Source organism: Syngnathoides biaculeatus, chromosome 16, assembly GCF_019802595.1.
Source record: "Syngnathoides biaculeatus isolate LvHL_M chromosome 16, ASM1980259v1, whole genome shotgun sequence".
In the NCBI taxonomy this organism is placed as follows: Eukaryota; Metazoa; Chordata; class Actinopteri; order Syngnathiformes; family Syngnathidae; genus Syngnathoides; species Syngnathoides biaculeatus.
Window position 1 is genome coordinate 20,633,085 of NC_084655.1, and position 23,808 is coordinate 20,656,892.

A 23,808-nucleotide genomic window follows, 5' to 3' on the forward strand; every position below is an offset into this window, starting at 1 on the left:
CTCCAAATTGTCACTCTGCACTTTTTCCACCTCCCACTGAACTCCACTCGGGACCGGCCCGCCAGGGGCTCAACGGCGATGCGTCCCGGCCGGGCCTGACCAGATCGCCGCGCGTCCAAACGGCGCGTAAAAGATAAAAGGTGGCTTTTTTTGGAAAGGAGACTCGCCGACACACGCGAGTTTGAATAAGTCATGCGTTTGGAAGAAGCACAAATTATGTAAATCGTGACTCACCGCGCGTGAAATGAGACAGCGACAAGCTTATTTGGGTGCGTTCAGCATGCGGCGATCCCCTTGGGGGGAGTTCCGTGGGGGGTTAAACCCGAGTAGCAGGCAAAATCCCACCACTTTATACTCATTAAATCTTTAATCCCCCCGCCCCCCCCCCCCTTGTTTGTCCAAATCAGCCCCTCTCCTTAACAGAGGAGGGTTGTTAAATTATTGTCACAATAACGGTGAATGTTTTTCAAAGTAGAGAAAAATTACATCCCAAAAAAAATGATCTCGCTATGCGTTTAAAGACCCTGTAAAGCGATTTCAGAGATTCCCTCCTAAATTCAGAATTCGTGTTTGAAGACAATTGCTGAAAACCTGCAAAGACTGAGAACCGCATAGAACGGAATTATGGACATTTGGCATTAAACTGGTTAAATCTTTAGAAATTTTCCATTTTTTTCCCGTAACTGCTGTAGACCGCCTCAGCGTCATCCAAAAAGTCCATCCATTTTCTTTGCCGCTTATCCTCACAAGGGTCGCGGGGTGTGCCGGAGCCTATCCCAGCTGTCGACGGGGCACACAATAAAGTGGTCGCCAGCCAATCACAGGGTACATAGAGACAAACAGCTGGACTCACAATCACACCTATGGGCAATTTAGAGTGTCCAATCATTGTTGGATGTTTTGGGGACACAGGTGGGATTGAACCCGGGACCTCAGAACCGTGAGGCCAACGCTTTTACCAGCTGACCCACCGTGCCGCCGTGACATCACACAGCAAAGTTGGAGATGCAGGGTATAAAAAAAAAAAAAAAAAAAAAAGTCATAAAATATTTGTTGGGTGCTTCCAGTATGACTTCCCAAAAAGTCATGCCGTGAAACAAGCGGGAAGTCTGCTATTTTTTTGCGAGCTGTCCCTCAAAAATACAAAAAATGTCTTCGGTGATTTGAACGTCCCGCCACACGAGATTTTTTTGCACGCGGCATTGGTAGAAATGTTTCGCCGCAATGTCGGCATGCTGAAAGCTGCATTAATGAGACAGCTGTCATCACATAAAAAAGAAAAAGGAAGGGTGGAGTCCTCCATGAATTTTGTGTAAATTGTACAAGGTCACATAAGACAGTTTTGGTTAAAAAAATGAAAAGCGAAAGGAGAATGATGCGGGGGATGGGGGGCATGTTTTGGAACACCACGTCTTTTGATTAATGCTCTCCGGCGTCCTTGAACCACCGAAAAACATTCTTGTTTAATAACAAAGTGGGCTGTTTGCATTCCTTGCTTGAACTCATCATCAATTCAATTGATTGAAATGCTCAACAAAAGCCAAATATCTGACATGATTTAATTTGTTCAAGGAGACGTAGTATGCACCCCCCACCCCCCCACCACCGAGTTTAAAACAGTTCCAAGGTGTCCGTGTTGTACTTTCGCCAAAATAATCCCAAGGAAGAAGAATTATAGAATCCTTTGCACACCATATTTTGTGTCTGGTTGAAATTAGCCTGTTTGAGGGGACTGTGCTGTGCTTTCATTACCGCAGTGAGTGCGGGGTGGAGCTATGGAATGACCAAAACCAAACGCAGCTCAGCTTACCTTTTTGGCGTTGACGTGATAGCAAATGCCTCACGACAAGCCGTTTGTGCACGAAAGTGACCGTAATCTGGAAGTGGCTTTGGATCTTCACCCAGCCCAGCAGATGAAAGCATGGGCGGAGAAATATAACAGTGGGGTGGAAGTGGAGAACAGCTCGTTCTCTTTTGTGGGCTTTTGGACCAAAATGTTCATCTGCACCAGTCGCCTTGGCTTTGTGAGATCCGTAAAAAAAAAAAAAAAAAAAAAAAACGACCATCGGCCATCATTAAATGCCTTTTGACGAAGGGTTAAACGTTTGAAGTTCAGTGGCAGAAAGCGTCCACCTCCGTGTCGCGCCCGGCCGAAAAGCGCGGCGGAGCGAGCGCCCTCGCTCGAGACGAAATGATTTGCGGCGTGAGGACGTCGGGATAAAAATATCCATTCAGCCGAGCGGCGCTCCCCTGTGCGGTGTGTAACGCTACATCTCTGCATAAATTAAAGCCAAATCGGGAAGGCAGACTGAGGGGGAGCAGATTCCTCTCTCATTTTCTCAAGAGGAATAAAAAAATAACAACAAAAAACAAAAAATGGAAAGCCTCGGTTCTCAAACGGATCCGTTATCGAACAAATCTGTTTTTGAACGAAAATTTCAAGATTTTTTTTGCTTCCGTTTTCAAACGAAAATCGATACTCGAACGCCCCCGACAAAACCCGGAAATAAGATATTGCGCACGGCCATGCCAGCTGACCCATGACGCGGTTTGTTATTGTCAATTCAAACACGCACGCAACCAGCGCACTTTTGTTATTCTGTATAACGCAGCCTCTGTACACAGACGTGTCCCGGTAGCGGCTGTTGTTTTTATTCTCATCGAGGACGACCGTATTAACCCCCAATCATGTCTCCAAAGAAGCCAAGTTGCTTGTTTAAAGTTATTCTGCACTTTTGTGAATAAAAAATGTCTACAAGGCCGGGTACTGAGTCGCTCCAGGTAGAACAATTCATTTCAAGCAAAAAATAAATATATTTCTTGAATTATTTTATTATATAAGGTATTTACACTATACATGTATTTCTACTATGCAGTTTATTATCAGGAAAAGCTAAAAAAAATGCTTTAAAAAGCCTATTTTTTTTTAGGCTTGGAACGCATTATTTCTTTTTCCATTCATTGTAATGGGAAACATCGATTCGGTTTTCGAACAAATCACTTCTCGAACTGTTTTCCGCAAACGGATTGTGGTCGAGAACCGAGGCATCACTGTAATCCCAAAAGTTAACAAGAAGAAATCTCAGCGACACTAATGTCAAATAGTATTTTTTTGTAATCCAACCATAATCATTACATTTATATTTTATAGTTTGCTTTTAATAGTAATAAATCCGTCTATGTTCTCTGCCGTTTCTTGTGACTAGACTGAAAAAAAATCCAACAAATTTGTTGTTTACTTTTGTATTTTTTAGTTCCAAACATTGGAAAAATATGAGTTTGCTCATTTTAAGTGAACGTTATCATTCAGAATGTTTTCTTTTCCCTAATTGAAATTTACAGTGGGGCACCAAATCGAAACATTTTGCTTTGACCACAGGACTTTTGTATTATCAGGAAAAGATTTTAAAAAATGCTTCAAAAAGCCCAATTTTTTTTAGGCTTGGAACGCATTATTTCTTTTTCCATTCATTGTAATGCCAAACATCGATTCGGTTTTCGAACCGTTTTCCGGTCGAGAACCCCAGGCATCACTTTACGCCGATGTAAATGCGGGTGTTAAAAGGAGCACCTTGAGGACGGTGATGTTCCAGGCGTAGCTCTCCATGGCCTTCTGAAGTTTGCGACCCTTCAGGCCCTCCTTTGCGCCGATGCGATGCAGGTCCTCGTGGAAGTCCAGACCTGCGCGGGGAAGGAGAAGGAATATTTCTAGTATTGATAATCAGTATAGTACGGCACCCCCAGCAGCTATCGCTTAAAATATCCACTTGGAAGGCCCCGAAGACGCGTCAAAAGGGGTTTGAGGCAGATCTGATCCGCTGCGGTTCGTGAACGTGTCGACCATTTATCCCGCTCAATAAATGTCACCGCAGCGGCGCTCCGACATCAGGCCGAGAGCCTCGTTTGTCGGTGAAGAAACGCGGCGGGGTACGTGGAGACGGATTATGTCCCGCGATATGATCACGGGCTCGATGAGCTGACCAACAATGACCTTAATGAAAGGCCAGCGGAGAGCGGGACGTTTTTATCCCTCGGATTTCCGCGTTAATGGAAACGCCGTTAAGTGGCCTCAAAGGAGGGGAAGTGGGGGTGGTCTTGCGAGGAGGGGAGTGGGGGTGGGGGGGGTTACTAAATCAGTGAAGACGAAACCCACACGGTGAACTGTAATCCCCCTCTAAAGAACAACCTGACTGACACCCGAACGCCTCACGGGTTACTCAACGGCTATTTTGTTAGGTACACCTGCATCCTCAGATCTGCTGTTGTACGTCAAGAGACCAGATTGTTGGAGTCGGGAGGTGGAAAAAAAGAAAAAACAGAAGCTGTCCAGACCACTAAACATATTAAAACCACTCAATCAATCAATCAATCAAGTGATTACCGGTATATTTTGCAAAAACTGGTACATCACAGCTCACGTCAAGATGATAAAGCAAAGCAAAGCAAATTTATTTGTATAGCACATTTCATACCTGAGGTAACTCAATGTGATTTACACGATTAAAGGTATTTGTAAACATTGAAAACGGGATGGAAAAAATTAAAATGAGAAACAAAATATTAAAAAAACAACAATTAAAACCGCATACAGCCCAAGTAATATGATCAAAAAGTGAATATATTCTAAAAAGCACAAGAAAAAAAAAAAAGAAGAGTTTTCAACCCAAATTTAAAAACACTTGACCTCACCTCTGTTGATAGATAGATAGATAGATAGATAGATAGATAGATAGATAGATAGATAGATAGATAGATAGATAGATATAGATAGATAGATAGATAGATAGATAGATAGATGATAGATAGATAGATAGATAGATAGATAGATAGATAGATAGAGCAAAGCAAATTTATTTGCATAGCACATTTCATATGTGAGGTAACTCAATGTGCTTTACATAATTCAAGGCATTTTAAAAACAAATAGATAAACCTTTGAAAACAAAAATGACAAACAAAATATTTAAAAAAAATAACAATTAAAATCACATACAGCGCAAATAATATGATCAAAAAGTGGATATATTCTAAAAAGCATGAGAAAAAAAAAAGAAGAGTTTTCAACCTGAATTTTAAAAACATTCACACTCGGGGCTGACCTCACCTCTGTTGGGAACTTATTCCATAAGACAAGATAAAACAAATAGTTTTATGATTTGGAGATTACGTAAGGGTCATTTGATTATAACGTGATCACGAACGAAAGAGATAGTTCTGAAAAAAAGAAAACAAAAAACATAAATTAGGGCGCCAGGCAGAGATTACATAACCATTGTTTCCTTCCTTGTTTCTTCGGCGCCTGACAAAAATGAGTCATTTTGAACACATTTTTTTTTCCCCACTGTATGCCGCGGGCTGCTAAAAAAAAAAATTAAAAAAAATGACATCGGGTCACAAGTTGCCCACAGGCCTCGGTTTGAACAGCGACGATTTCCAGGATGCCACCGAGGAGGATTTACAGCCCAGCCCGAATCAAAAAAAAAAAAAAAAAAAAAAAAAACCCAACACATCGCCAACTTTGACCTCGAGTGACACTCCGCAGGCGCGCTTAAGCGTTCGATTCGATTCGATTAATTGGCCTTCGAAGCCATAAAAATCATCATCCGAGGTTTTTGCCACAAAGATGCTTTTTTCGCCTTGATCAAATTTGGGCCTTTGAGATGAAAGCCAAGCGGCGGCGACGGCGTGAGGCAGACGGGCTTGAGCGCGCCGGAGGTTGGCAGCCTCGGTAGGGAGCGGAGCTTACCAAGAATTCCTTGGCATTTGTAGCGAAATGGAACTACCGTCACAAAAGACCGTATCAAACATTTGAAAGTGGCAACAATTGGTGAAAAAGTAAAATCAGGAAAACCATTTTTTTATGTAAAGCGTTGGCCTCACGGTTCTGAGGTCCCGGGTTCAATCCCAGACACGCCTGTGTGGAGTTTGCATGTTCTCCCCGTGCCTGCGTAGGTTTCCTCCCACATCCCAAAAACATGCAAAATTAATTGGACACTCTAAATTGCCCATAGGTGTGATTGTGTGTGCGCCTGTTTGTCTCTTATGTGCCCTGCGATTGTCTGGCGACCAGTTCAGGGTGTACTCCCCCTCCTGCCCATTGACAGCTGGGATAGGCGACGCGCATGAGGATAGGCGGCTAAGAAAATGGATGGATGGATGGATAGATAGATGTAATGACAAAAAAATACACTGATAGGGACGTAAAAAGGATATATTTTGTAAATTCTTTTTGACAGAGTAACAAACAAGGATGTTCTCTACTTAATTTTATTTTTTTTAAGTAGTTTGAAAAAATAAAAGTAAAATAATGACATATTTTGTCAAAGCCTTGTAAAAACATGACAAAAATCAATTGAAAATTCTCCTACAGAAATGGATGAAAATGGTCTTTTTAAAACTTTGAAATATCCATCCATCCATTCATTTTCTTTTGCCACTTATCCTCACGAGGGTCGCGGGGAGTGCCAGAGCCCATCCCAGCTGTCAACGGGCAGGAGGCGGGGTACACCCTGAACTGGTTGGCAGCCAAACGACCGCACCCACAATCACACCAATGGGCAATTTAGAGTTTCCAATTAATGTTGCATGTTTTGGGGAAGTGGGAAGAAACCGGAGCGCCCACCCGGACAAAACCCACGGAGGCACGGGGAGAACACGTGAACTGCACACAGGCGGGGCCGGGATTGAACCCTGGGCCTCAGAACTGTGAGGCCAACACTTTACAGTCGAGTTACTGTGCCGCCACCTTTGAAATACTTCCAGGAAATATCTCGATTTAACAAAGGCAAAACGTGAGTACAGGTCGCGTCTGGTGGAGCCGCCCACCCCCTCCCACCAACACCCGTGTGCACCGCAGCTGTCCGGCCTATCGTTCAATGCCTCATTACTCGTGCCTTGGGGGGTGGGGGGGTGGGGGGTTTAAATCATCCAACACCTCAACATTCTCGTCATCACGTCAATGGCTAAATTAAACAGAAACGTCAACACTCGCAGACGACAACAAGCACAGGCAAAATCACGATCGCTGAAGGGATCCCTCGGCACTTGATGTAAACGTGTATTTTTTAATAATGCACGTCGACTGTTCCGGCCCAACAATAGCGTCATTGTTTACCCCGTGATCGTTATCGGGCGCCGTGAAAGAAGGCTGTGTTGCCGAACGTCATACTTTGAAATAGAGTCCGGCTCAGAATGCCACCGGGGGATGAATGACTTTGCATCCCCGAAGAAGATTTCTTTGTTTCCTCTCGATAGCTCGTACAATGCACGCCGTATGGCGGACAACCGTAAACGTCATGAATGCTCCTCAGTCAGATGCTTGCATAGAAATGAAAATGCATCAATACACGCGTCAAGGATGAATGATGCCACAGTTGCAAAAGTTATTGTACGTACGTGCAAACACTTTCAGGGACGAATTTGAATTAATGCATTATGTACAATAATTTTTTGTTTCCGCTATTTTTTCAAATTTTATTTGGTGTTAGGATTACATATGGATTTTGACATATATGGTTTTTTGTCACTCCCGCCATGAAAATCCTAGCGAGGGATTTGTTTTCGAGAAGAAACAGGAAGTGATGTTAGTAGGAGACGCCCACTCAAGCGGTCTCGTACGTTTCTAATAGTTTTACCTGCTGGAAAGTAGCTCGCTGTTCCTTCGCGTTAGCAAAAATGCCGGCTCGTTGCATTGCCTGATGTTGTTCGAACGCTCGGGAGGATGGATTCGCTCTTCATACTTTTCAAAAAGACCCGGGGCGTCATGAAAAATGGATTGCATGGGTGCAAAGGACGAGAGTTTTGTGGGTTCCAAATGACAGGTACGTATCTATACAGCTAATAAAAAAAAAAAAAAATAGTTTGGAGGGGGGACCACGTAATCCGTCTCTCATAACGTAACAAAAGATCCGCACACGGTGCTAAATGTGTCGATGTACCTGTCGTCGCCAAGCGCAGGTTCAGACGAGGGGCACGGCTTCGGCCAGGCTGGCTCATACATACTGTCTAGGAGTCTGTTGTAAATTAGAAGTGGTCCACATATCATCTAAATATGGCTCGAAACGATAGGGTCATATTGCCCCGGTCACTTCACTCAATTGTGAGATGTTCCCTTCTTTGAAAAGAGCATGCATGTCCCATTATGGGTGGGCGGACGAGCCGCCACCGAGCTTCGGCCGGGCTGGCTTATACATACTGCTGGGAGTCTGTTGTTAGTGAGAAGTGATCCGCATATCATCTAAATATGGCTCGAAACGATAGGGTAATATTGCCCCGGTTACTTCACTCAATTGTGATGTGTTCCCTTCTTTGAAAAGAGCATGCATGTCCCATTATGGGTGGGCGGACGAGCCGCGAGGCCGGGCTGCCTAGTATACATACTGTCTAGGAGTCTGTGGTTAGTTAGAAGTTATCCGCATATCATCTAAATATGGCTTGAAACGATAGGGTAATATTGCCCCGGTCACTTCACTCGATTGTGAGAAATTCTCTTCTTTGAAAAGAGCTTCTGTTTCCCATTATGGGTGGGCGGACGAGCTGCGAGGCACGGCTTCGGCCAGGGTGGCTCATGCATACTGTCTGGGCGTCTTTTGTTAGTTAGAAGTGATCCGCATATCATCTAAATATGGCTCGAAACGATGGGGTAATATTGCCCCGGTCACTTCACTCGATTGTGAGATGTTCTATTCTTTGAAAAGAGATTCCGTGTCCCACAGTAGGTGGCACAGCGTGTTGTCAATGGCGAATGTCGCGGCGTGATGTAATAAACAGACCATCTAAGCAATATGGCGACCACTTGGATGTCGAACGAGATTTCCGCAACTTTGCGCATGGATGACGCGCTCTCCGCTCACATTTATTTTTTCGTATGGACGTTGAAGTGAATAATGTCATATGTATTTTTCATTACAATATCTATTTTCGAATGTTTATAGGCATGACACTTGACCTTTAATGATGAAAAAAATGAAGTATTTGTTCAACCACTATTATTATTTGGACCTTAACATGACACGTTCTTGGAAAGGATATTTTACATTGATATACATTCTTATAAAGCCAGGAAAACATTTTGCTATGGTTATTGTTTTCATTAGTCAAGAAAAGGGTTGTACGCAAAACTTTTAATGTTATTTGAACGGCTCGAGCGCATGTACGATTGTTTTCCCGGCATGCTCCTCTCCCCGGGTCTGCGGCGACGCTTTCAAGCTCCGCTTAGCTCCACGCTCGTCCCCTTTGAAGACGTCAGCCGCGCCGCGGGGACCTTTAGCCCCCTTGGGGGGAGGAGACCGAGCCCACATGGCAGCATAATTACGCCACGCCAATGTCTGGGGCTCATCCGGGGGCCAGCGAGGCAGCGCCGCAGGACGTTTAATTTTTTTTTTTTTTTTTTTGGACGTGCGACTTTTGTTTCAGAAGGAGTTCTGGTCCAGTTCCTTTCGAGATGTACTGTACGAAATGCAAAAGTAATCGATTAATTGATTTGCTCGTGGAAGAGGGGAAGCGAGTGCACTCGTATGTCGTTATCGAACTAAGTACAAGTAGCTACGGAAATGTGCTACGTCCCGGCGGACCTCCAAGACGATGCTGGCATGAAAACAGGAGTTCAGAACATTCAGAAATCTTCATTCTCATTAGTTTGTTTGTTGTTCTTTTCAGTATTCTACATGAATGTCGTACCAGGGCGGCAGCGACTGCTGGAGACAAATTCCTCGTACGTTGTTACGTGCTCAGCCATCAAATCTGATTCTGGTTCTTGTCGGTTTTTCCACCCGATTCAGCAGGGAAACGAAATCCAACCATCGCATCCCGTGTCAACGTCGCTCCTTCCATCCGAGGTCGGAATGCGTGCGCAAACGGTTGGAGAAGTTATTTGTTCGAAAACCAAGTCGCTGTTTCCCATTGGAATGGATGGAAAAAGAAATCATGCGTTCCAAGCCTAAAAAATTTGGCTTTTTAAAGCATTTTTTTTCTTTAGCTTTTCCTGTCCTGTGGTCAAAATGAGAAGTTTTAATATGGTGCCCCGCTCTAAATTTCAATTAGGGAAAAGGAAACAATATGAATGATAAAGTTCACTTAAAACGAGAAACTAATATTTTTCCATTGTTTGGAACTAAAAAAAACAGTGTAGTAACAACAAGAGGGATAGAAAATAGACAGATTTATTATTGTTAAAACCAAAGTATAAAATATAAATGGAATGATTATGGTTGAAAATAAAATACTATTTGACATAAGGGTCGCTGACATTTTTTCTTAACTTTTGGGATTGCAATGATGCCTCAGTTCTCGACCACAATCCATTCCAGGAAACGGTTCAAGAAGTGATTTTTTTGAAAACCGAATCAGTGTTTCCCATTATAATGAATGGAAAAAGACATAATGCGTTCCAAGCCTAAAAAATTAGACTTTTTAAAGCATTTTTTTAGCTTTTCCAGATAATAAACTGCATAGTAAAAATACATGTATAGTTTAAATACTTGATTTCATAAAATAATTTAAGAAATATATTTATTTTTTGCTTAAAATTTATGCTTTAGTAGTAGAGCACGCTAGGCTGGGAGTGCATTGCCGTATCTGTAGCGACTCGGCCCCCAGCCTTGTAAACTTTTTTTTATGAACAAAAGTGCAGAATAACTTTAAGCAAGCAACTTGCCTTCTTTGGAGCCATGATTGGGGATTAATACGGTCGTCCTCGACAAGAAGAAAAACAACAGTCACTACCGGGGCACGTCTGTATACAGAGGCGGCGTTATACATAATAACAAAAGCAGGCCGGTTGCGCCGGGTGCGTTATGTCATGTCTGGGTTTTTTTTTTTTCGGGAGGCGTCCAAATTGACAATAACAAAACGCGTCGTGGGTGGGTCAACTGCTTGCACCGCGCGCGATGTTATTTCCGGGTTGTTTCGGCGGCGTAGGAATTCACAACAAAGCGTGCCGTGAGTCAGCTGGTCTGGCCGCGCGCAATATGTTATTTTTGGGTTTCGTGAGGGGCGTTCGAGTACCGATTTTCGTTCGAAAACAGAAGCAAAAAAAAAATCTTGGAATATTTGTTCGAAAACCGATTTGTTCGAAAACGGGGGTCGTTCGAGAACCGAGGCTTTACTGTGATCCAAAAATATTTGCTGTAAGGTTGGCGCATGGGGGCAAGAAAGAAGTCAATGTGTTGACGATCTATGAATGAATTATAATCCTAAAATGTCTCCATTTGATTTCCGAGCGGAGACGTCATCACTCAGGTTGACGATGACTCTCGATCGCCATTGTACGTGTTTGCTATCATAACCACGTTTCTATAAATAGTCGCTAGCTCGCATCGTCCATGGAGCGCGGATGCGGCTTTAATAAGGTTGGCTCAGCTGTCTCTCGCATTTAAGTGTGGCTCAAGACTTCCGAAGCGCTTTCACTCCAGATGTCGCATTAATGTCGAAGCCTTTGCATCAAAAGAAAAAAAAATATGTATATAAATAAATAAATAAATAAAAACAACAAAACACGACCAAAGAGCTTCTCCTCCTCCTTCTCCTCCTCCTCCCCACTTCCCATCACCGCTATTCATTTCTGGGCTCTCCAAATAAATGGGCCCGCGCTCGCTTCCTCTCTCTTCCGTCAACAGTCGCATTGTGCTCACCTGCGCGCTGACGTGATCGACCCCCCTCCCCCCCCCGCCCCCTCCGCCGACTCGCGCGCACGGATCGCCGTTGACGACGGCCGCCGTCGCTCGCGGCTGCGGGGGAGTGGATGCGAGGACAAAAGGCGCCGGGGCGGGGGACGCGAAAATGAACAAGTAAATCCGGTGTTGTTCATGTCGATTTGCAGCGCGGCGGTGATGCCAGCCGGGTTTCGTTCTCGTTTTGATTGTATCAGAAGACTATGAGGGAAAAATAAAGCGGGACATACCAATATTAGATGTAATATGAGCAAATTATCCTGAGTGGTTATACTGTTTTGTGGGGGTGTCTAAAGACTGATTTTTACAGCCCCCCCCAAAAAAAAAAAAAATCAGCAAAGGCTTGAATATCGGGTGTCTCTAAAACACGGATGGATAACTGATTTTCCAAAGGGGCCATGTGAGAAACGACTAGCCTCAATTAGCTTCCAAAATTAATTGAATGCAGTATAAGACAAACATACTTCATCGGATGCTCAGATCTTCTCTCGGGTTCTTAGTACGGCAATATTAGGTGTTCTTTGCAAAAACAAAAGAATATACACCAGTGATTATTGTTATAAGTTCCATCTACATGTGTTGCAGCACCATGTGTGTTCAGATATCCACCGCCTCAAGATGCTAATTTTTAGCCCTGTGCGCCAATGAAGTTTTCCATTGTATGTTCACATTCAGGTAGCAGAGGCTATATGGTTGCTTTAAACATACAATGTGTCATTCTACTTGTTTTTTTCTGTTCAGCATGACAACAACCTTCAGCTGAGAGTTGCAATAAAAAGCTGCAAGTCTCTTTTTGTTTTTTAAGAATATTTAAGAATGTTTCCTGCCAAACTGCCCGCTAGCTGTAACGTGAGTTGTGTCACCTGCCATCACACGGAGCTCGTATAGCTAGCTTGCGCTTGCTCGAAAAGCTCGTGAGTTGGATCACTGGTTTCTCAGGGCGCCGCTGTCAACAAAATTATAAGCCGCCGTATAAATTTCATTAATATCATATGACTACTTCAACTCATATTGACAAAAGAACACGTCTGCAGCCGTGCATCCATATTTGCAGTGTCCTGACATTACAAGCTAACAACACATTTTAGCAATTGTAATTCGGGTCTCCTGGATGATCGTCAGGATAAACCCGACCGGGGTCCCGCTTCCCTCCACCGAGCAGGAAAGTTGCCAACTTCGAGCATTGTCGCAAGTCGTCGTTTATTTTCAAAATAGTCACCACAAGGGTCGAAAAAAGTCGCTAAATATAAGAACAACGTTGTTACGTGGGCAACAGTGAAAACGAGTGGATGTTCTTGCTCACTGGTGGCGGAACGGCCTGTGGTCCCGTGCTCCCTCTCACGGGTCAGTTTTGGTGCCGTGGCATCTCGTTTTTGGGAGGGGACTCGCGATTGTCAGCGGAGATATGTTTATCTGTGTGCTGCACTGTGTTGCCCACTTCCATCAGCGGCGCAAATACAAGCATGAAGATTGTTTTTGTTTTTTCTGCTTCGTCCAACGCGGGGGTTCAGATATTTTCAGAACCAATTAAGATGGTGTAAAGGTGCATGCATCATACTTCAAATGAAGACTACCATCTGAATTTAGCATTTACACGGCAAATCAATGAGCGGGAAGCTATTTTTGGTCAACCTTTCTTAATATTGTGTCCTACCGTTTCGCTTTCAGTTTCCTATTTTTCACCAATTAATTGCATGGGTACCTGCACGCTGCGCTTGCACAAGCTTGGAGTAGACCACGTCAGCCGACTCGATCAGGGTTCTGCTGGTTTGGATCATCTAGTGGACAAAGAAAATATACAATGTCATTTTTTTTCTCCCCCCTTTGGTACAACAAAAATGTTCACAGTTCAATGTGCTCAACTGCATGTTGCAATTACATAGTTTGTGCATCCAGTTAATTTCTGAGGCGCTTATCCCCACAAGGGTCGCGAGAGTGCCGGAGCCCGTCCCAGATATCGCCTGGCAGGAGGTGGAGGAGTTTGGGAATTTACATTTTTCTACATTGTATTTTTATATAATTTGTGTATTTGTATTTCATTACAATATAGCAGAACTACAAACCAGGTCATCTTTTTTTTTTTTTTTTGGGGCGGGGGGGATTTTTAAACTTTAATACTGATCAGTTTGACTCACAACACAACAGGTGAGTTAGTCAGCATTCAGGTGCAGCTGCTCTAACTCCGGTTCATATTTTCTGTGTATTTTGTTTTTTTGGTCAAAGATGTATTGCTATAGATCAGTGATTCCCAAACAGTGTGCCGTGAGCGCCCTTCAAGCGTGCCGTGCGAAGTTATCCAATTTTATGTAATTGGTAAAAAAAAAACATTTATTCCAAGAAATAATGTATCTTTATTCATCTATTTCTGCCAGTGAGGCACAATGACAGACAGAACAAAAAAAATCCTGTTTTATTAGATGACAGGAAGTACAAACAGTAATTAATCGATCCATTTTTGGTGACATTTACTTTTGCTGGTGTGCCGTGGGATTTTTTTCAATTGTAAAATATGTGCCTTGCCTCTATAAAGGTTTGCTATCACTGTTATGGAATATCGGCGCAGTCACCAACCCCCCCACCCGACTCCCCCTTATTTCCGATGTTTCAGCTCCAACATCCTGCCGGCATCCCAGACAGAACCCGCGCAAGTCCCGGGAGAATAAGCGACTCCACGCGCACGAAAGCCCAAGCCCACAATTGGATCCAGAATCTTCTGGTCGGTGTCTATACAAGCTTCCAGTGTGCCAACCCCTCCCGAGCAACTGGAGCGTGAAAAGTGCCTGCCGTGACTGCGCCAAGCCTCAAAATTCAAAGCGGGCACGGCACGGCACTGCATGGGAAGTGCCATCGACCTCGCAGCGATCGCAAAACCTCATCACCGGAAGTTGGGGGAGGGTTTTTTTGGAGGAGAATACGCCCAAAGTCACCAAAGGTTGAACACATTCCATTTCCTGATCCCGGTTGATAGCACAAAGCCGGCGGCTTTTGGTAGCAATCGGTTGCTTACCATGTCGTAGGCGTTGAGCACCTTGCGCAGCAGCTCGGGCACCAGACCCTCAGCCTCCATGGCGGGGTAGGTCTCGCTCAGGTCCACCGTCACCCGCAGAGAGCGCTCGCTGTTCATCAGCCAGGTGGACACGGTCAAGATGCACTGCTTCATGTTGGCGGCCGGCGTCAGCCCGCAGAGCTCCTTGAAGGACACCGTGGCATTCTGGGAAGACGAGAACGAACGCAGCATTCCAATTGATAGCTTTGTCCTTGTGATTGACAGCCCGCCAAAAAATTACAGAATTCCTCCAAAGCTGATGCACTTAGCAGAAGTGATAGTATTCCGAATGTCTTTGAAGGAGACAACATAACGACAGGACGAGAGAGCGCCGCTTGTTTGTCCGACGGCGGCAGTAAAATGACGGCGCTCGTCTTCGAGTCACGTCGCCGCCGCCGCTGCTTGGGGCCTTTTCGGAACGAGCGTGTTTGTCATTGCCGTTTTGGCTCCGTTCTTCGCTATTATCCCGTGATTATCGCAAAACAAATCCCCTTCATTTTCTCTTATTTCGTTAATATCGCATTACAAATCGGCTTCAGTAAAGCCGACCGACGCTCCTTGACTGTTTGCTAAATGTCATTTTTTTCTTAATGAGATAATCATAATTGTGGTTACGCAAGCAACATTTGTGTCACGTTTTTGTTCGGCTTTTTACTTTAGCTTTTTGTTACTCAAAACCGTGTCTCAAGAGATCGAGAATCATCCATCCATCCATCCATTTTCTTTGCCGCTTATCCTCATGAGGGTTGCGGGGAGTGCTGGACCCTATCCCAGGTATCGACGGGCAGGAGGCGGGGCACACCCTGAACTGGTCGCCAGTCAATAGCAGGGCACAACGATACAAACAGTCACACTCACAATCCCACCTATGGGCAATTTTAGAGTGTCTAATTAATGTTGCATGTTTTTGGGATGTGGGAGGAAACCAGAGTGCCCGGAGAAAACCCACATAGGCACGGTGAGAACATGCAAACTCCACACAGGGAGAGCTAGGATTGAACCCAGGTCCTCAGAACTGTGAGGCCAACACGACCAGCTGATCCACCGAGCGGGAGAACCATGAAAATAGACGAAAACATAGAATTCTCTGTGAAATTGGGTTTTTTTTTTTCTATTCATCAGAAGATGGAGCAAACGTCAAGGCTATGAGGTAAGCAGAACTGCATTGTGTTTTGTTGCACGCATAGATTAACATTATCCAGGTTTTGGTTGTTTTGCTAGTATTTTGTTTTTAAAGTCAAAACGGCAACAAATGGTTTAAATTTACATTCAAATGAGTCGTTCTGCAATCGGTGCTTTTTCTGGCTGCCTCATCCACGCCTTAAGAATATTCCGTCCTGATTTTGGCACACAATTCAGTACTCAACATATCACGGTGCCTTTGTACGCATGCCATCAGTCACCGAGATTTAAATCCCATCCAAAGACAAGGTGAGCCGATGAACGGAGGCCTGCAAGAAAACAAACGCACCGTGGGAACCGTCCGTCTCTCCGGGCTGGCCCCCGCAGAAAAATGCGGTCCGCACCCCAAGAGGACGTGCCGCGTCGCCGGGTCGCCTTTCGCCGTGGCCCGGGGCACGGCGACGGCGTCGTCAGTATGCTGAACCTGGATCACGAAGAACGACCTGGAGCTGCACGGGGAGCAACTAAAGCGGCCCGGCGCATAAATACATGTGCCGCCGTGTTTACGCACGTCCCGGCGCGCTTGTAGCGCTTCAGTCGTTTGCAGTCATTGTGCCGTGTGGATTTGTTTTGGGTTCAGAGCTGTTGCGCAATAAAAGGCCACAGTGGTGCTGCGAGACCCAACAAGAGGCTTGTGTTTTTAATTAAGAACCCCCCCCCCCCCCCACCACTGGCTCTCCACTTAACTCCTCTTCCCACATTCCCGCAATGGAAGCTTTGTGTCCCGCTCACAACTCTTCTTTTGTTTCTATTCCTATGCATCCCCCCCCCACCCCAACCCCGCTCTTTAATGGAGAAATTGCATGGCGTGGAGGTGGATTTTACATCCGCCTGAAAGAGAACACTGTTGAGATTTAGTGCGAGGCTGCGAAATCGCCATAATCATCCTTCAGCTGTGAAACGTGATGAGCTACAGTATCTATATATTGGACATTGGTCTAACGCGGGGGTGCTCAAAGCGTCGATCGCGGGACGGCGTGCCAAAAAAAAAAAAGACATCAGCCCTTTAAGACGTACACTCATAATTACAAATGTTACAGTACTTACGCAGCCTATCAATGTGCTTTATAATGACAGCGTCCACCACCGTTGTTTTAGTTAGCAACACAGTCTGGGCAACGTAGAGCAAAGACGCGCTAGACATGCTGCTTCTGGTTACTTTCGATGCAATGACTGTCGGAGTATCTGAATAATCGAATAAAAAGTGGTTAAACTGGACGACATTTTCTCTTTTCAGACTGGGAAAAGTCTGGTCCGAAGTGCAGGATGAGATGGTGTGTCATTTTAAAATTCCACCTCGGCACAGCCTGATCCAGGATGAAAACAAAGACAATACAGTGCACAAAAAGCTCATCGTGTATTTTAAAAATAGGAGGCAACATAACATTAACCTGAAAATGGTCGGTAGCTCACGAGAGGTGCTTGAAAAGTAGATCTTGGGGTAAAAAAGCCTGGGCACCCCTGGTCTAATGAATTTCCCCTATCATTCTCAAACTTCAATAAAAGTTTTTTTTTTTTTTTAGTCCTACCTACAGAATTGGAGAAGTCATGAGGTTTATAATATAAATAAGTCCCTTTTGCCACTCATTCAGTTACAGTCAGTGGCGGTTTGAAAATTAGCGCAGATGGAGCGGTCCCCCACTGGTGCCCCACCAATTACCGCAGATGGAGTTCCTCATTAAGGTCCCCAGTGAGTCGGAGCCTCCACCAGCTGAAGACTGAACTAGCCAATGAACAGTCAAACAACCATTCGCGCTCAGACTCCCCCCCCAATGGAAAATTTGGAGTCTTCAATCAGTTGACACACCGCTGCCTTCTCGTGAATAAAATCTCATTGAATACTTTTGTAATGAAACTAGGGCAGCATGGTAGACTAGTGGTTGGCATGTCTAGCTCGGGGTTCGAATCTCCAGCCTTGCTGTATGGAGTTTGCATGTCCTCCCTGTGTTTGTGTGGGTTGTTTTTTTCGGGGGGAGGGGCGCTGATAGGTTTAGGTTAATGCACTTCAATTGGCTGGGATAGGTTCCAGCACTCCCGCGACCCTTGTGAGGATGAGCGGCTCAGAAATTGGATGGATATTAGGGTTAACCGAAGACTCAAAATTGTCCAGATCGTATAAATTTGAGTTTTAATTACAGTTGGCTTGTATGTGACCTAAAACCGGCTGGCAACCAGTCCAGGTTGCATCGGACAAGCGCGAAAGAAAATAAATGAACGGACAGCCGAACTGTCATAAACGAATGGAATTTTTTTTTTTTTTTAATTGAACTTTTTTTTGCCAGGTCCTTTCTCGGTGTGTGTGGCAGTCGCAAGTTTCCATGACAAAAGTATAGTTCTGGTGTATAATTTTTTTATTTTACTTTCTTTAATGGGGTATGGTGCCTGCTTTTTTGTTGTGAATTGGGGACATTTGGGTTGTTTAGTGCTTCCACTTGAAGAAATGTTTAAATAAGTCATTACAAAACACACCGGAAAGCACATCAGAGAAAGAAGGCGCTACAATTAATTTTTTTTTAGATGTTACTGGTTATTATTCAAAGCAGGTGCCTGGAACTTTTGCTGCTAGAACAAAAACAAGCTTCGGTGCCGTAATAAAATGACAGTCAGCTGCTACTTTGACGCCAAAATGCATGTGGCACCAGAGGGTTCTCATTTTGGGAAACAAAAAGAAAAGATATCCTTTTTCTGTTTAAGATCTAATCTTTGCTTTACGATTTCACAGAAGAAACCCCTCCAGACACGCGGCGGTTGATGCCATCTGGGTTGCTGGCCGACGGCCCGGCGGCCCAACCCGGATCCAAGTAGCAGGCTCCGCACAACTGGCCTCCACAAAGCTTTCGGCAGCTTTTTTTTTGTAATTTTTTATATAATTGTCGTTTTTACATTTAAAAAGCATTTTCTTTGATTTGTGGCGAGCGAGGCTCTTTTCAACTTCTCCTCGACTTTTATCTTCATTTCAAAACGGCATTTCCATTTCAAATGAGAATGCGGGATTTGGTTTGGTGTGTATTGAAAGCAGGCAAGTGTTGTTTGATTGGGTTAAACTGCGGAGCGACCAACTATTGCTCATTTCCAGGAAAAAAAAAAAAAAAAAATTGTGATAAATGTAATGCAATGTAGACGTTTGTGTTTGTTTCGTCAAATTTAGACAACGGAGGAGTTTTAAAGTAGTTCTCCGAATGCCTAGCAACACAAACGTCCGTTCGTCCCCGTCCCCCCCCCCCCCCGACCCCCGGGCAGTAATTGTCCCTCATTAATGATTACACTATTCATACAGCGACTAATTGCATACCATTGTCACAGTATTGCTGCTCTCTTACGTAACATTAATGGTGGACAATTACACGCGAGGCTTCGTCCACAATGTAGAAGCGCAATTTGGTCAGAACACTTCAAATCAAATTGGAAGCAGATGGTGCGCTTAGTAAGGACGGAGGTTTGGCATTGTCCGGGGGATTAGCAGTGAAATTAGACCCTTACCTGCACATTTTCTCTGAGGTCTGTGGCTTCTCTGAGGGGTTGGGTCGATGCTCTGAAGAGTTCGTCCACGACTTTGATCCCCGTGGTCTTAGTGTTGGTGTATTCCCGGGCCTTCCGGCCTTTCCTGACAGAAATGCCTCTCTTATGGGCTTTTCCTCCTCCTCGTCTGTTTGTGATGGCCACGTGGACGAAGAGTGTGGTGTTGGGTAGGAACTCCCCTGTCAGAGACTGCAGGGGGACATGCCTGTAGCCGGGCTGCAGGCACTCGAACGGGATGGTGTACTGGCCAATGAACTCGTCTCCGATGTAGTCATCATCCAGCACCACAAAGCGCAGGACCGCCAGTTCGGGCAAGTTGATCTGGAATTCAAAACTCTCATCAAAAATGGGGTTGTCCCCATTTTGCGACACGGTTTTGGTTCTTTGCTCAGCGCAGTCGGCAGGGATGCCGTGAATTTCCACGTATATGTAAGGCTCCACCACGTCACCCTTGGCCGCGGAGCCACGGGGCTTAGGCAGGTTCTGCCCGCTGATGACCTTTATGTGAAGTAGCTGCGCGGAAACCCCTGGCAGGGAATCCCGAGCATTGGCACTGAAATAGGAGACCTCCTCCCTCATGATGGCCGGCCGCAACACGTATCCACAGTTGCCATTTTGTCTGAACCAGCCAAGGTTGAGGTCCATCATCAGTCCTGGTGTTTGGTAGTTCATGGCCACAATCTGGCAGCCACACTTCCAGAAATCTTGGGGGTTCATGTTGCTGGCATCAATCCTCATTGGGGTGGGGTACACTCTAGACAGAAAGCGCTTGTTGTAGCAGACAAATTCCTCTGGAAACTCGTTGGCGAACCTGTTAGCATCAACCTCATTGAAGGAGCAAATCTCCCAATATTTTTGGTCCCGTTTTGACGTATCAAAGTCCCTGAACTGGACTGATTTGCAGAGTGACACAAGATCGGAGAGCTCCTTGCACAGACGGAGTTTTTTGCAACCTAAGCCGTTTAGCTGGTCCCTGTCATCTACTCCAACTCTTCTGGACATTTCTAGACCCTCTTCCTCCTCTGTCACGTCACCCTCGAGGTCTGTGCAGCCCAGCTCAAGGCTCTTACCCTTGAGGAGTATTTTACCTTTGAGTTTCTCTGGAGAGGGTAAGTAGTTTTCGTCTTTGTCGGGGGACTCCACATATAGTTTGTCCCCAAGAATCTTTTTCATGTGTTGGGCCATAACCCTCTGCTGAGGGATCGAGCAATGAGCCACTAAACAGAGAATCAAGGGATACTCGGAGCTTTCAAAGGCGTATTGGTTTATGATATCCACGACCTTGGAGAAGGCGAGCTGTGAGGCCACGGAGCTCCCCACGTAAACCACCGGCTCGTTATCAGGACCATCCCAGACGATGACCTCTATGCTGCGACAGCCCATCCTCAGAACACGGATGTAGCTGCTGATGTCGGACGAACCCCAGAAGTGATCTTCCAGAAGGGAGGCATTATGTGAAGAGTTGATGTAGTAGTGGGACATGGGCTGCGTCATGTCCTGGCACACACGTTTGTGCTGCGGGTCAAAGATGTGGCACTCAGAGGAGAGGAGGTAGTGTGTAAAGCCATCAATGGAGAGGTAAATCCCTACCCTGCCTTTGGCTGATGGCTCATATTTTAGAACCATATCCCTGCACATGTCCTCTGTAACACCTTCTACACCTTGCTCCACCTCTACAAATAGCATGAGGTCTTTACAGTCCAAGTACTCCTTGTTGCTGGAGAACTGCATCAGCAAGAAGAAAATTTCCGGACGTGTACAGAGCTCACAGTAAGCCTCCACAAACGTGTCCATGTTAATTGCCTCGCCGTATTGGTCTTTAGCTTTCTGGAGTTCTTTGAACTTGAGTTCTATCATCGCCTCTTTCATTCCGGGATTGAGCCCCTTGATAATTTGAGTGGCCCTGAAAAGGTCAATGTGTCCGTCTTTCTCCATGTCTGCGAGCTCAAAGACTGAGCTGATCCAAGACGTCCTTACGCTCGGCTGGCTGGGTTCTAACATGCCAACGGAGTGACGGCCGTAAGATACCAGATATCTCAGGCCCATCACCCAGGTGCTGACCACGTCGGCTGTACTGGCAACCAAATCCAGTGACTCATAGTTGTCCCCGTAGATAATCGAGAAGGCGCATTCATCTGGGAACTGATCAGAGAGACCATTGCTGCGAAGGACCGGGGTCTTCTTGCCTAACCGCACCTCTTTAATGCTCTTGATCTCGAGCTTCGCCTTCTCCGAGTCTTTCTTGGAAGGCTCCCAGCGGAGCCAGTGCATGTCCGGATCCAGCAGAAAGTATCGGTTGTACATGCGCGAGTTGGAGCGCACTTTCTTCATCTCGCAGCCCTCCATCATAAAAGCCATGCACGCCGCCGTGCTGTTGATCTTGCGGTCACTGGGCATGGAGCTGAAGGAGACGGTCTTTTTCCTCACCTGCCTCTGCTTGGACCCATCCTGTAAAAAAAAAAAAAAAAAAATATATATATATATATATATATATATATACATTTTTATCTTATTAATAATTATATGACATAGAAGACACTTTTTAAAGCCTCTTAACCCTATAAAAGTCTAACGTATAATCCAAAGCATAAAATAAAAACCCTATACATGATATAATGAGTACTCTGCAGTACATCATTTACAATGTGCTGTTCAAGCTCTACGGAGAAGGTTCATAATATTTACTGAAAACCCGGCTCATAAGCCCAACAGAAAACCACATATCTCGAGTCAAAAATCAAGAAAACAGAAAATGCGGCAAATACCACGAAATAGCAAATAACTAAGATTGAAGGCAATAAAACACGTGAGATCAAGGTAAAACCTTTTACATTGACAATTTAAAAACAATAAGCTATAAAGGGCAGGGCAGGGGTCGCGAGGATAAGCAGGACTATGTACAATTACGATACATCTTAACCCGGCCTACTCCAGACAGCCGATGGCTGTACCGAATGGACGGATCGGCCCGTAGAGCAAAGTTCAAATCAAGGCATAATGGAGCGCCGCCGAACCATTCATCTTCCTCCTGAGAGTCCGGGGATGATGAGCCCTGATACGTCATCCTGATTAATGAGCAAACCTCGTCGTGAGGGAAGAGAAAAATACAAATGACATCATCGCTGCTTTCGAATGGTGTTGGACGTCCCCTTGCTCCTCTTCCTCATTCTGCAGAGGTAGGAAAGACGAATGGTAGGCCACATCCTGGTGACATTGAGACAACTCTTGATTCCTCTAAACAACAATAATAATAATAAAACAAAGATGGGTTTTTTCGTTGACCTACTATAGAATTCATCGAGATCTTGCATTAAAGTGTTTAGGTCAGTCAGGAAATTCAACTCCTGTTTCACATTCATAGCTTGTCTACATTTGGTATCTCTTCCACAGCCTGATGACCTAGGATGTCACGGATCAGAGGAAAAACCGGATCACGCTCGCTGTGATTTACACTGATGCACACACTGTGTGCTTTCCAAGCCTCTTAAATGTCAGCGCTTGTGGGTGCAAGGCGCAGCTCAACCTTTGTTTGAACACACGGAAGGTGAAGCTTCTCCGAAGGAAGTTCCCATGGGATTCAGCTTCTTCCCTTCCCAAAGCCCACTTCTTTCCCAACTCACCCGACCACGTCCTCCTTCACATAAGTCCTGGCTGCTTGCCATCCGCTGCAGTATAACTTGCTCTTTGCTGATCTATAGCAAATTATCGGTCATCTGAGCTACTATCCGCTGTATTGCGAGGAAGGCATCATCAAGGGCACGTGGGTAACGACGAGTGAAGCGAGGAACTTATTGAGGATGCGCTCGCTACAATCTCTTATATCACAAGGTTCGTGTCCGCACGCACCCTGATCGACGAAAGCACGGTAGCCGAGGCTCGATGCGCATCTAGCGTCAACAGCGACATGACAAATCAAACAAATACAGATGCCACAAACACGCGTTTGCTGTGTTTTGACTGCCAAAAGATTTCTGCCAAAGGCGCCGATGATCCTTCCTTGAATCAAAACCAGAACTCTGGATCTGCATTGTAATGAGATGTTTAACGTCTGCGGATCAGAACAAAGTTTCAGAAAATAAATCCATCTGTTTTTGAGCTTGTCGGGTCTTCTTCTTCTCACTCCTTCTCATCGTTACACACGGGTCGAGGTTGGCAAGTTTGGACAAAGCTGTGTAATCTGGTGGATTGTATCAGTCAAACATTCTTTTCTGCGTATTTGTAGTACGAACCCCTGGCAAAACGTAACCTTTGCATTGTGCTCGATCTGGTTATGTAATACTGGTCAAGATCATTTAAACATGCAATTTACAATGTAAATGTACAAAATTGGAATCTAGAAAGTTTTTTTTTTTTTCCCCCCAAAGTCGCATGGCCCCTTGATTAACGCATGGA

At 45.0% G+C, this 23,808-nt stretch overlaps 1 protein-coding gene across 1 annotated transcript in view; it reads right to left on the bottom strand.

Annotated features, from left to right (window-relative positions):
- The window catches only part of LOC133514646 (inactive phospholipase C-like protein 2), a 127,934-nt gene that overhangs the window by 3,973 nt on the left and 100,153 nt on the right, over positions 1–23,808 (bottom strand). The window contains exons 21-24 of the mRNA XM_061846477.1: positions 19,378–21,864; positions 14,677–14,880; positions 13,372–13,447; positions 3,572–3,681 (exon numbers count right to left, since the gene is read on the bottom strand). Of these exons, the coding sequence (XP_061702461.1) occupies positions 3,572–3,681; positions 13,372–13,447; positions 14,677–14,880; positions 19,378–21,864 (2,877 nt within the window). The remainder of the gene's footprint in view (positions 1–3,571; positions 3,682–13,371; positions 13,448–14,676; positions 14,881–19,377; positions 21,865–23,808) is intronic.